The sequence below is a fragment of the Lissotriton helveticus genome, chromosome 11 (genome assembly GCF_964261635.1).
Source record: "Lissotriton helveticus chromosome 11, aLisHel1.1, whole genome shotgun sequence".
Lineage (NCBI taxonomy): Eukaryota > Metazoa > Chordata > Amphibia > Caudata > Salamandridae > Lissotriton > Lissotriton helveticus.
Window position 1 is genome coordinate 851,074,236 of NC_136072.1, and position 14,147 is coordinate 851,088,382.

At 44.9% G+C, this 14,147-nt stretch overlaps 1 protein-coding gene across 2 annotated transcripts in view; it reads right to left on the reverse strand.

Annotated features, from left to right (window-relative positions):
• The window catches only part of SUSD2 (sushi domain containing 2), a 900,046-nt gene that overhangs the window by 613,363 nt on the left and 272,536 nt on the right, over positions 1–14,147 (reverse strand). For both annotated transcript variants that reach the window (XM_078667086.1, XM_078667085.1), the window contains exon 7: positions 1,156–1,241. In XM_078667086.1, coding sequence (XP_078523212.1) covers positions 1,156–1,241 — 86 coding nt within the window. The remainder of the gene's footprint in view (positions 1–1,155; positions 1,242–14,147) is intronic.

The window sequence follows — 14,147 nt, forward strand, 5'->3', positions numbered from 1 at the left end:
TGACTGAAAACGATCTAGTAACACAGTGCAAATTAAATCGCAATATGCTCAAGCAAAACCAAATTTAAACTGGGAATCTTCTCAAACTATGCAAATGGTGAAAATCGTGAACTTCCACAACTTTACTGGTTGATACATTTTTGCACATCGCTACTTTAGGTCCAAAATTCTGCATAGTCAATTTACAAACTAATCAGACATTTTCTTACACGCATGGCACCTGAGCAACCCTATCCTTCCCCCCCTTTGACTCAGTTGATTCTGTTGTCAATCAGTGGTGCAGACTGTATTTTTGCCTTCACTGACATACAGCGCAACATGTTCACACAAAATAGGGACAGAGTAAACCTGAAGCAAGTTCAGGAATAAGAGTACTGGCATGGTTCATTCAAAATGAGGATGCATATTTTGGATTTACAAACCCAATGATTTATAATGACAGATAACCATATTTCTGTTGTGCACACTTTGTACTACTTGGCCCCCAGACTCCATAAAAAAAGAGGAGGGAGGATCCTTGTATATGCTCTGGACCAAGGCTACCAATTGGATGAGTTTATTCAGAGTCCTTGGCCATCAGGGTGAAATCAGGGAGGCCTAGTGGAGAGTGATTACGCTTTGAACTCATAAATCTCCAAGATGGGCAAGAATGGTGCAACTCCTACCCTAAAGTTATACAACCTGACAGTGAGTAAACTAACATGAGATTCCTGATTAGAATTCAATGTTCTCTTCGCTGTACTGCATAGCAGTCACAACAATATGGTTTTCCACTTGGAATTCACATGGCCAAGATTTGCCTGCGTGCAGCATTCATAGCCCAATGTATAACAACAGGCCAAAAGGATGCATTAAGTGGTGCGGACATGGGCCAAAGGTAGGGTAGGTTTTAAAGTTTTCTCGCTTTGCCTTATTTGAACGCATAAAGTCCTTAGAGATCACAGGGTGGCTATGTTCTACCTGATGCCTACTTTGGATCCACGGTGTCTCACTCATAGTGGTGCATGTGCATTAATTCTGGATCAAATTTCCATGGAGAACTTTCATGGGGGCCTATAAAGTCGTCAGTCTACACCTGTTGAATGACTTTCATACACATTGTCCATCCTCGGTATTGTAATATCGCTGAGGGAATTTGATAGTGCTGTATATTACCTGCTTTGGATGCTTCGTACACAGTGAATAGCACCTTGGTGGTAGGTACACACACTCCCCTTCTCCATATCACAGCCATAATCCGTCTGCAAGAGAAAACATATTTGCTTATGATTTAACATACTATCAACCTGAAAAACATCATACCCCTATTCCAAATAGTACTTCAAATTGTGTTTTGAAGTTTTTATGGAAGACACATTTAAGTGGCTGCTGACATGCTGGATTTGGGTAGCATCTATATGGTGAGGACCAGAGATCCTTGTGTGTGGTAGACAGTCACTGTTACAGAGTCAGAGATGAACTATCCTATTGGGGGGACTTCTTGGTGCCGTCCATTACATGGTTTATGTGGCAGGCGGTCCTGTCTTCACAGTGGTAACGCGAGCTGTGTGGGTTGCTATCAAAGGTTATAAAGAAATTAAAAAAGCACATAGTATGATGATTGAATTTTACTCAGCATGACCAAGACGGCATCAGAAACAGTGACAAGAGTGCTTTAGGAGCATGATTTGTAGGGTCTCATAATTGGAGGTTCCGCTAATTAGGTGTTGAATTATTTGTTCTGGGCTTGATCCTTTGACAGTAGTCTAGGTATTTGAAACAAATTCTGTGTTTGATGCTTTTACAGTAGATCCATTGCTTTGACCTGAGTCTGTGTTTGGTGTTTGGATGGTAGAACTGATATCCTGATCTGAGACAGCTCGTTGTGGATGTATGTGGTGTGGTGTCCAACATTGTGTACCTTCTCACATACAGGCATTAACCTTTGCTCAAAATCCAACTTTACCATAGTTTATCAGAATCTTCCTATCAAGATGAGGCATTTTAGTAGTGCTCTCTGGGCAGATCTGTTTAAGAAGACCAAGAAAAATACTTCCAGACTGCAAGAGAGCCCTACAAATAATGGCTTCTTGTAGGGAACAGAGGTGATCGCATAAGTTGCCTGCACTATTAGGCATCCTCAGATTATTGAAACAGTTGAGGTATTTAAAGACACAAAGCGCAGTAGGCTGTTGCTATCTTTTCTTGTCGGCCTTGGGTAGTGCTAAAGATGTTGGAAGTACTAATGTCTCTATTATTCAATAGGTTTTAGTTGCTAAATCTTCTACAAAACTAGTTATTCCTTTATGATTGTTAGAGTTCGGGTTCAAACTCTTTGTTTTGAACCCCGGAGAAGTTTCCCTTTGATCCTTTGACAGTAGTTTTGGTGGTTGCAACATCGATTAGGAATATTGGGGCAGATGTATCAAGATACCATTTTGCGATTCTCAAATAGCGATTTTTAAGGAATCGCTATTTGAGAAGTGCAAAATGGTATGTATGTAGACATTCGCTATTTTTTAGCGATTTCTTAAAGTTCCTTAATTGCGATTAGCAAATTGCTAATCGCAATTAAGGAATAATTTCCCATTCATTTCTATGGGCCAGGAGGCCCAAAGGAATGAATGTGAAATTATTCCCAATTTGCGATTAGCAATTTGCTAATCGCAAATTGAGAATAATTTCAAGGGTGCAAGGGTGTCTTAAGGACACCCTGCTGCACCCCTGAATTTGACATGTGTGCGCATATGGCGCACATACATGCCCTAAGGGCATGTATGAGCGTCATATGGCACCTTTAGAATTTTAAAAAAGTGCATTTTGAAAAGAATTCGCCAATTACCACCAACTACAAGTTCGTGGTAATTTGCGAATTCTTAGTCAAAAATTGCAACACTGAAATGCTTAATACATTTCAAATAAGAAATCGCAATTTGCCATTTCTTAAAAGCCTCGCAATATTAAGGAATCGCAAAATTTGCGATTCCTTAATATTGCGAGGCTTTTTGCATGATACATTCCAAATCCCGTTTTTTTTGTCGCAAACGCTGCTATTTTGCGATCACAGCGTTTACGACAAAAAAAACGGCTGATACATCTGCCCCATAGTTACTGTATGCAATTGTGCCTTATGCTCTTGCCTCAGTCATTAACATTGATAACAGGACATAGATTTCTACCAAAGGTCTGGTGTTCCTTCTCTGGCACATAACATTTGATCACTCTTCCTAGATCAGTATTGATTTTAAGCTCTAGATGTTGGATGGCCAGCACTGATCTAGTCGGCTTTATCAGAAAACGTTATCAATACAGCTTTTTGTGAGCTGCAAGAAAGCCTAGAAGGGGCATAAACTGTCCAAGGCATCTTGAGGTATATTAGAGTTCTCATTTAAAAAGGTATACACTCTGTCTGACAAGCCGCCAGTAGTCATGGGGATTTTTCTAAGGAGGCTGGCCTCCTCTCTCTGTATCAGCAAGGAAGCTTCTCTGAAGGACATTTGCAAGGCAGCAGTTTTGGCTTCCTATTTTACTGTCATTGTGGATTACAGATGACAGCCAGGGTAGTCTGTCACTGCAAGACTAGAGTTTCAGTTTTTACACTCTATTGCAGTACAGTACTGGTGATCTAGTGTCTGACCCATGAAAGAAACAGTTTAAATAACAATTTGCTGTGGGCATTCATTGTTTTTCGTATATCTTAATTAGTAAATAGAGTGACAAGGAATAGATAAAAATAGACAATGCTAACATTATTGACAATTAATTGTCGTTCCAGTCTTTGCTCATACTTTTTACAGTGCATACCCCTCAACCCATGGGTTGTGAAGTATGACGCTTCTGGACTGTATATGGGAACAGGAGATAATGCAGGTATATCTCGTCCTTAGAGGAGGGAAGTGTTAGTGAGAGGGGCCTATGGAAAAATAAATTGCAGAAATTCTTGAAAGAGGCGACCTCAAGGTGGTTGTCTGGGAAGTGGGCATACATTCTAAATGAGAAGTGTGACCTGGAATAAAGATTCATTGTTATGAGGATGCCCAGAATTAATTTGTGTATCACTCAATTGTCTGTCCCAAGATAGTTAAACTAGAACCCTTAGACACAGATAGGAATTTATGGCACTCTTCTAAAATATTAATGGGTCCGCTCCACACAAGCAAGACTTAATGACATCTTTCTTGTGGAGTTTGGGAATTGCCCGACATCCATAATGAGGACAAGTATCAGGCCACTTATTTAAGCTTGTTTGCATGTGGGTGAGTGTGCGTGCTGGTTTAGTTGGGAAAAACAGATAAAGTGATGCAAAATTAGGGGTGGGCGGAATGCTCCTTTCTGCCCCCCAGAATTGGCTGATTTTTGCCCACTCCGCATTACTCTTTAATGCTGAGTTCTGGCCCAATTCTGGCTATTGTCACGTGGTGGAATTTTCTCCCAAGAAGCACCAGAATATGTGTGCTGGTGAGCGAGATTTGGCATCCCCTAGAACGATTTTCTAACATGGGCGGTCGGCGTAGTTCGCGAGCGATCATGGTCTGAGGGCTGCGGCTCGAGTAGATTTGCAAGCGGCAGCAAAATCAACTGAATGGCTGCATGCTCTTGCATAACGCATGGTGCCGTTTGCACTGAGTTTCGATGCTGTTCACGCTACCGCCACTAACTCGCAGTACGAACAGTGCAAGCTGCATATTTTCCACGCATCAGCAGAATTCTGCGGAATCTCGTGGAGTTTTTCTGTTGTAACTCCGCAGAATTCCATTGAGTGAAAAAACGCGTGTTGCTCCCACCCATAGTTATGATAGGGTATTTACTTTCTATTAAAAAACCTTTTTTATGATAGGAAAGTGTTGTTTTTAGCAGAGCTAGCACTTTATGCTGTTTTGCGTATTTTGATTCTAGATGCATTCAATACGCGCTAATATGATGCAAAGATGTGTGCTTGGTGCTATGCAGGATGTGTGTGCGATAGTGCAGGGGAACAGAGCAACAACATGCCATATGTAGTAAATTTGGCTCTGCGCTGCTGTCTCCGCCTTGTGCATAGGAAGCAACATTGGTTGCTGTGTTGCATTGCACAAAAATGTAGTAAATCTGCCTCTGAATGTGCTAAGGGAGCACAAAGTGAGGAACGATTTGTAACCTTTACCAAATGCTGAAGGAAGTCTTTAGTATGTTAAATATGTTGCAATTTGAATCTAGGAGGCGTGAATTATCCAAATCTACTATAGCAATTCACAGGTTTATTTGTACTCCATAATTCTACCTTGAAGTTTATTTTGATATGACGATAACTATCGGAAATTATTCAGTGTAAAATATTTGAAAGAATGCATAGCATTCATTGAATCTGTATACGCAGTGGCGGCTCCCCCATTGGGGCGTGGGGGCATCACCCCACTGCTTTCTGGCCGTGCGAGAAGGCAGAAACATAATTGGTAATAACTACCATTTTATGTTTCTGTGTTCTCGCACAGCAAGAAAGCAGAAGTGTAATTGCCTGGTTGCGGGTGGGCGGTCCTGCTCGAGGGCAGGGGGGAGTGGCTTGCTCACTGTTGTGCATACTGACTATTTGGTCGGCAGCAGCCTACATAGAGAAAATGGCCCGGGTGGGGCCGCTCCGCTGCGCCTCACTAATCATAATGCTGCCATTGCAACATTGTGATTGGCAGAGGGAGGGAGGCTACCTTTCCTAGATGACGAGGACTGCTGCAGGTTGGAATTTGAAAATGGTGGATGGCGGCAGTTGGACTCGGGAGTCGGGACCCATCCAGAAGCAGGACAGTAAGTTTTATTTAATATTTGTCTTTATTTAAACCCCTCCCGTCTCCCCCGTATCCCCCGTGATGGCCACATTTCCACCACCCCCACCCACCCGTCATGCCAGCCGCGACTGCCTTTGATGGGGATTAGTTAGGTAGTCCAGGAAAGCATTGTTGTCAAAGGGCACCAAGAACATGCCACATGGAAACATGTTCAGTTTGATAACGTTCTGCGCCATTATTAGATCGTTTCATCTACGATCATATACCGTCTCTCTACCGCGATAACTTTAGGTACGTGTGCCTCTGGTTGCCCTGTGTAAAATCCGGATGTACGTTGTTACAAAGCATGCTTTTACCACGCATGCCGTTACAACGCAAGTTCTACAACGCAAGCCATTACAACGCATTGCTTTGGGGGGTGCTGGATAGGGAATAGTTTAATTTACTATTCCAACTCCAGTCCCCGTGGATAGTAGGGAATGTGTTGGATAGTAAATTAAAACTATTCCCTATTCTAGCGCGCCCCCAGTGCAATGCGTTGTAATGGTTTTCGTTGTAAAACCTGCGTTGTAAAGGCACTGCGTGGTAAAAGTTGCGTGGTAAAGGATGTTTCCCATAAAATCCGTATCCATCATTCAGGAAACCCGTTGCCTTTCTCCCCACAGCACCTAGGGTTTTCTTCACTCATCTCTGTGTGACGGCTTATTGTTTTTATCAGTAGATAGATGCACACAACTCACCTGGCTGGCCGAACAAGAATTATCGAGCCGGGCCAACAGATGCCTCAGGGTTGCTTCTTTGGTGGAGGGGCAGCTTGTTTACATTGAATTTGCCTTTCTGCAGCCTCGGCATTCCAGGTTATATATTGGTCTCTTGAAACTGCTTTGAATGGGCCTGGGATTTAATTAGTAAACCGTCTGTAATTACCAGATTACATCAGGATGCAGCGGGTTTTGAATAGGAATTGCACTATAATAGGGCAGCATAAAAAACTAGTTTAAAACGAATGATTCCCAGGGCAAAAGGGAGGCGGTAATCATTGGAAAAAGAATGTAGTACTTTCATTGGCTCCCCTTGCGCAGGTTCCTACTTGACCCAGCGAGTCTGCCCAATTTGGCAAGTTCCGACTCAAAAATGCAAATCCCATATGGGTCCACGTCTTGCACCTAGTTTGCCATTTAATTTCCTCTGTGGTGTTTACGAAATCTCAATAACAACTTTACCTACTTTATTTCCAACTCTCTGCCCATTTAATTACTTATGCCTCAGCTCTCCAATCTCCTAAAATGGGCACGCCCACAGTCTGTCATTGTCATTTATTCTTTTCCAATATTTCAGGCGTGTTCAGTCATTTCGAGCATTTCATCGGAGCATGTAGCTGTTCCATCTCTGTGCTCTCTCTAGATCTAGAACAGCCTCTAGGGCCACAGATGTGAGAGAGCGCAAACTGAGATAAATATATGAGTACATCACACTTACCTATAGAGAGCATAATTCATGAAGAGAAATGCCATGAGTGCTAATAGTATCTGAAATTATATTCTAAATGTATAGCTAATATAGAGATTTAAGTAGAAGTGGAACTAATACAGAAATGCGTGACATTATATGATTTTATTAGACGAGATTATTTTGAATCTATGTCGTGTAGCTGTTAACATATAAGATGGTCTGTGGTAAAACGCAGAACGTGGTAGGCCTCAGGGCCAGAGCTGGAGCTAAAAGGGAAGGTGTCTCTTTTCACGACACAGATTGTTTAACGTTTTTGGTCATTGCATTAATGGGCCATGATTTAGAGTAATGTTTTCTAAATAATAGAATAAGAGTTTTAACATGCTTTAATTAAATGAAGAAATTGAATGCTATAATCATAATGTGAAATATTGTAGGCCTGAAATGTTTTAGCATTGATTTACACGTACATGTCTGGGCTGAGAAATGTTGCAAGCCTTTTTAGAAGTCTATGAGAGTTGGGTTCTTGGCGGCAGATATCTCTCTGCAACAGGAAAGGGGGGATCCAATTATAAGTGAATGAATAGAGGTCTGTTCAGTAGACGGCCCAGACATGGAGGAGGGTTCTGGAATGTTTAAGGGGTATCAGCGGGCCGGAGAAGAGACTGAGAAGCAAGGTCAACTCTAACGTCTGAGGCCCAATACAAAGCATCATGGAAAAAGCCTGAAGTTGCACCACGTGAGAGGCGTTTCGCAAGGGGCGTCTCAATTGTTGTTGACTGTTTTGTATTAGGGACAGCACCCCTGGGTGGAGTTAGAGCAGAGACCTGAGGACCCTTTAGAGAGCGGATGGGTAGGCAGTGAGGGGTCATGACTGGAGAACTTTAGGGTTTCACCAAGAGACTTAGAGTGGGTGACTTCCCTTGGGGGTCATTCATTGCTGACACCTTTGTTAGGTTGGGATTTGGTTAAGTAGGGATACCATCTAGAACAGGGTAGGGACGCCTAACCTGTGTTTGTTTTCCTCCAACCTAAATGAAGGAGAGATATGCGTCTATGCTGATAGCTTTGCTATTTTTAGAACTTGTGTTAGTGATTTCTGTTGCTCGTCTGAGGGCTTTTCGAGAGCACATGTATGTAATTGGACCTGTGTATCTCGTGAATCTCATTTTGAGATGCTTGTATTTGCAGCTCATTATATCTTTACAATAAACTTTTGAAACCTAGAAGTTGTCCGTGATCTTTGAGAGTAGAGTCCTTTCTTGGGTGAACTAATTTGCAGATAGGTGTACTGTTTCCTTCCAAGACAGGCAATAAAGGTTCAGTCGACCAGATCGAGGTTTGGATCAATAGATATAAGGTATCGATCAAAATCTCGCCCTTTCAGTTGGTAGCTATAGAGGATGGTTGCCTTCTTGAGGACGGTGACCTAGGCCAGGTTAGCTTACCCCAAGGCCCCTAGAAATCGATGATCGGAAGAACAGCCCGCAGATGAAGATCCGGATGACGTGAGACAGAAAAAGCAGCAGTATCGGTCGAGAGTGAGTATAAAGGGTTATGCGTGTTAGATTGCGGTGTTTTTGTATTGTATCTATGTTGTAATGTCTGGCGGAGTTGAATGTCTGTAGAGTGACTGTGGAACAGGTTGTGAGCGCGCGCAACCGGTGGAAATCTTAAGTTCAAGGAGAGCTTAAGTGGTTCGGGTGTATCGGACACCCAGAGTAATTGTCAACTAGTGTGAAGGGGGTCATGAGGTACCATTGATCACCCGAGAGACCGAGATAGGGGGAACGTAAGAGTGAGTGCGTGAGTAACGGACGCTGGTCGGAAGTTACTGTGTGTGTAAGTAACCTATCAGAGAGACGATAGACATCTCGTCAGTTGTGTTGACAATTACAGATAGACTGTGGACGTACAGTCGAGAGAAGTGACCGCTTGGTCGGAAGTAGTCATTTTTCAGTGTATGAATGGGACGCATGCATAACCGGGAGACGAGTTGAGAAAGGAGGGGTGCTGCTGCGAAGCGGAGAAAAGAGACGTCAGGTGGTGTCGCGCAGTGATTGGCTGACCGGAGAAAGACCGCGCTGTGATAGGCCAGCTAGCGAACACGTCATACAGGGTCGCGACGTGATTGGCCAACAGGAGAAAGACCGCGCTGTGATAGGCCAAGCTAGCAAAGCCGCGACAGGATTGGTGGATTGTCATCAGGAAGTAAACAGAGTAGCGAGGCTGGATTTTGTGCGCATAATTATGAAGTGTTTTAAATGGTTGAAAGCGCTGTTTAAGAAAGAGAGGAGAGGATCGTATGAAGGGGAAGAAGCCCCGCCGGAGGGTACGCCAGCTCGTTATATGGCAGTAAATGTTGGGTTGCATACGATCCTTTGGATATCAGAGTGGAGTAAGATTACTGAAGGAAACGAGGAACTGACGTTCCCGAAGTACGGGACGTTCAGATTAGAGGTGTTACATCGATTGAAATCAGTCATGACCTCAAAGAGACCCTTGCCTAGACCAACCCAGTTTGAAGCCCTTGAGGCATGGCTTAGGGCAGCGCATGAAAGGAATATGAACAGACGACAAGAAAGGGTGAAACGCTCGGTAAGGGCAGTACAGGATGCCAGGTGGGATGCGGATACTAAAAGATGGAGAGTGCATAATTTGGAAATAAATAAACTGTACCCAGTGTTAGAGGCGCCAGTAAATAAAAGCCCCCTAGAAGAAGATGATGAGAGCGAAACAGAGGACAGCCTGATAAACAGATTACTGACAGACAGGCCACCCCCGTATAATAGAGCAGGGGGAGAGGTCGAGAATACTGAAGGAGAAAAGGGGGGCAATGCAGGAGAGCATAGACCGCTTCCCAGTTCAGAGTGGGATCCTGAGCCAAAGAAAGAGTTGCTCCAGCCTAGTCAGGTGCAACAGGTAGTCGGTAGGTTTGTGGTACAAAGAGCGCCGGAAACGGAAAGCGCCACATCCTACCCATTACCAGATGCACTACAGGTACCTGTTACCATAGGTCCTATAATATCGATATATGACCAAGAGAGAGCAAAAGGGGAAGAACGGAAACGGAAAGACAGAGAAAGAGCAGAGCAGGCAAGGAGGAACGATACCACTAATTCCCCAAGTCAGATGCCGATACCCAGAGAGTGGAGCACCCCGATGCACACAGAAGGGGACCCAGGAGGAGATCCTGGGGGCCCTAGATGGCCAATGGATCTGAGGGGATCTGGACGAAAATCCTTTCAAGAGCTAAATGAGTACATGAAGCAGTGGGATGAGGCAGTGAAGGCTCAAAAGTGCATTAATGCTGCGGAAGCTGAAAGAGAAAGTCAGGACAGCAGAGCACGGACTCACTGCGGGGCTGGGGAGAGTAGCCCGGAGTGGGACTGTAGAGGGAGTAGGGGAGTCACCCATTGGGCCCGGAATGGAGGTAGAACAGACCTGGAAAACGGGGGCCCCGGGAATGGAGGGGTGGCGTGCCCAATACTCAGAGAAGGGGAGAGGAGAGCGCAAGAGTACAGGAACAGCTTTAAGTGTCCACACTGTGTGCCTGCCACCAGAGAACAGAATGGGAGTTGTGAGAGGTCGCACCATAGTCCCTGTGATGACAGAAATGAGCGCAGCCCAGGGAATATGGGGAACCAGGAAGGATCGTATCGGATACTGAGCGATACGAGGCAAAGGGAGTGTAGCGACCAGAGGGAAAATAACCGAGAGATGTGCGGTGAGAGGAGAGAAGAAGAAGAGAGTGGGCAGAGAGAGAGTAGGGATAAAAGGCCCGTGTTCCATCACCTTCCAAGATTGGATGGCCGAGCATGGGACCTGGAGAGATGGGAGCAAGGGAGGCCACCCATTAATTCTCCTGAGCCCAAACGCAGAGCTCGAAGTTGGGATGGTAGGGAGACCAGTGAGCCCCCTTCAAAAGACATATTGCGAGCTGAGATAAAAGCCAAGAGACTTGATGTCTCCAGCTTAAGGTCAGATCTCGATGACATGGTAGATGGTACCCTGCCTTTAGAAAGAATGGAAATGTATGAACAGGATGAAATACTGTATATGGCAAAGGACATCACTCGAAAGGCGAGAGCAGTCCATGAGAAGTTAGTCGAACTAGCAGGCAAATATATGGTGGACTTGTCAAGAACCAAAGCATTGCAGGGTAACCACAGGCTACATTACTCAGATCGAGATCTAGATGAGAGGAGAACGATTGGGCTGAAAACACACATAAGGGAACTGATTACTGGAATAAGGACATGGAGGGCACTAGATAAATGGGAAGAGAGGTGGTCCAAGAAAGGGACCGGCAGAAGAAGCATGATTGGTATAACACCAGGACAGCAGGGAATAGAAGCTTACCCTTTGCGTGAAGTTGCCAATGGAAGCTATGTACATGTCCCTTGGAGTAGGGGAGATTTAGCTGCTTTTACCACATCTTTCCCCAAGTTACGAGAGAGCCCCGTGGAGTGGTACAAGCAAGTCGAGAGGTTTGTAAAGATCTCAAAAGTCCTATGGATAGATCTGAACACGCTGTTTGACATTGTAGTACCAGGAGATCTGTGGACAGCATGCAAGGTTAGCGCTGAGTGGCCCACAACGGAGCCAGAGAGAGATGCTAGGACTAATGGGCCGTCCGAGATCGTGATGGCAAAATTCGAGAGAGTGATGACTTGGCTGAAAGAAAAAGTGCCAATGCAAGACATAGATTGGGTCAGAATAGACAGAACGAGACAGGAACCCAAAGAGACAGTTCACGAATATTACGAGAGATTGCTGAAAGCGTTTAAACAGTATAGCGGTTTGGATGTAATGGATCCAAAGGATATAGGGCAATTTGTGTCCAAGTTCGTCCTGGGACTGAGACCGGATATTAGTTTAATGATTCAGCAACACTCGATTTGTTGGCAAAGTAGACCCCTAGATGAAATACTGAGATATGCCAGGTACTGCTGTGATGAGGTAGACTCCAAGGCTAAGAAACTAAAAGAGAAGCTGATGGTGGTACAATTGCAGACAGCAGGAAAGGGGGGACCGCAACAACAGCAGCAAGGGACAGGTACAGGAGGTAAGAAGCAGTACAGTCAGAACAAGGGTAATGAGGAGAGTACTACCTTCAGACCCAGAGTAGACATAGCTACCTTGAAGAAAACGACTAGGTGCCACCAGTGCAACGAGTTGGGGCATTGGAAACGCGAGTGCCCTTACAATGTAGAGATCGGAGAGCAAGAGATAGAGGAGGAAGAGGTCCAGAGCGCACCTATGAGAGGGGCGACGCCATACCAAGGAAAGGTGCTCAAAGGGGGGGGGGCTCCTCCCCGAGCCCAGTTCCCGCAACCTCCTCGAGTAGGGAGTATGGGTAAGACCTATAGACAAATGCCCCTGTTTGTGGAAGGTGAAGAATGCTATTATGTGGACCCATTAACCGGACAGAGAGTGGAAAGAGAAGACTGCACCCTTGGGGCAGCCTTAGAGGTAGATCAGAGGGGACCCTATGTGGAAGCAGAAGTAGCAGGGTGCCCTACGACATTTCTGGTGGACACAGGAGCCACTAGATCCACGATCAGATCAGCTGCAGTTCCAGACCTGCCCATGTCTGGAGAGACCATACAGGTGGTAGGGGTCGCAAACAGGAGAATAACCAGCCAATTGACAGAACCGGTACAGGTGAAAATAGGGAAGTACAGCGATGAGCACCAATTTGTGGTTTGCGATTCAAGCCCTGTGTGTCTGCTAGGAAGAGACCTGTTGTGCAAATTGAATTGTACTATATATTGTACACCCCAGGGAGTGGAGGTATTGACTAATGATGATGATGCAGATTTCAAAGTTGCAAACTCAAGAATATGTGTGGAGCTGTACCCTACTTTGACAGTAGACGAGCTTCCCTGGGATTTGAGAGAGACAGTGGCATCAGAGGTATGGGATTTCACTGGGGAAGAGATTGGATTGGTCAAAGGGGTGGACCCAGTGAAAATTGTAGTGAAACCGCATGCTGAGTTCCCAAGAACACCCCAGTATAAATTGACTCCAGAAACGATTGCAGGCATAAAACCCGTGATCGAGTCCATGATTAAACAGGGAATACTGAAAGAAATCGTGGGTAGTCCATGTAACTCCCCGATTATGGGTCTGCAGAAACCAAATGGGAAATTTCGGATAGTACAGGACCTTCGAAAGATTAATAACATAGTCGTTTCATGTTGTCCAGTGGTACCGAATCCATCAGTGATACTGTTTCAGATTCCATTCCAAGCAGAGTGGTTCACTGTGATCGATCTTTGCCAGGCTTTCTTTTCGATCCCTTTGGACGAAGATAGCCATTTTCTTTTCGCATTTAAGCTGGAAAATCGCGTCCTAACATGGTGTCGTATCCCTCAAGGGTATACAGAGAGTCCATCGATCTTTAACCAGCTTCTGAAGAAAAATCTTGAAAGTCTAGTGCTGCCCCAGAAGTCAGTTCTGGTCCAGTACATAGACGACCTCCTTGTGGCGTCAGAAACAGAAGAAGCTTGCAGGGAAGATTCCATTGCTTTGTTAAATCACCTAGCTGCCAATGGGCACAAGGTGTCCCCGGGAAAATTGCAGTACTGCCTGACAGAAGTGCAGTACTTGGGACACAGAATTGAGAAAGGCAAACGAAAAGTGTCACCAGATAGGATAGAGGCGATCATGAAAATGAACGCGCCTCAGACCCAGAGAGAGGTCAGGATGTTCCTAGGGATGGTGGGTTATTGCCGACAGTGGATCGTGAACTTTTCACTGAAAGCAAAACCTTTGCAAAAACTGACGCACAAGGAGGTGAGTGATCCGGTACCATGGGACAAAGACTGTTTGATGGCATTCTTACAGCTGAGAGAGGACCTGTGTCGTGCTCCGGCATTGGGAATGCCTGATTACAATAAACAATTCTTTCTTTACTGTTGTGAGAGAGAAGGTTGTGCGTTGTCTGTGTTG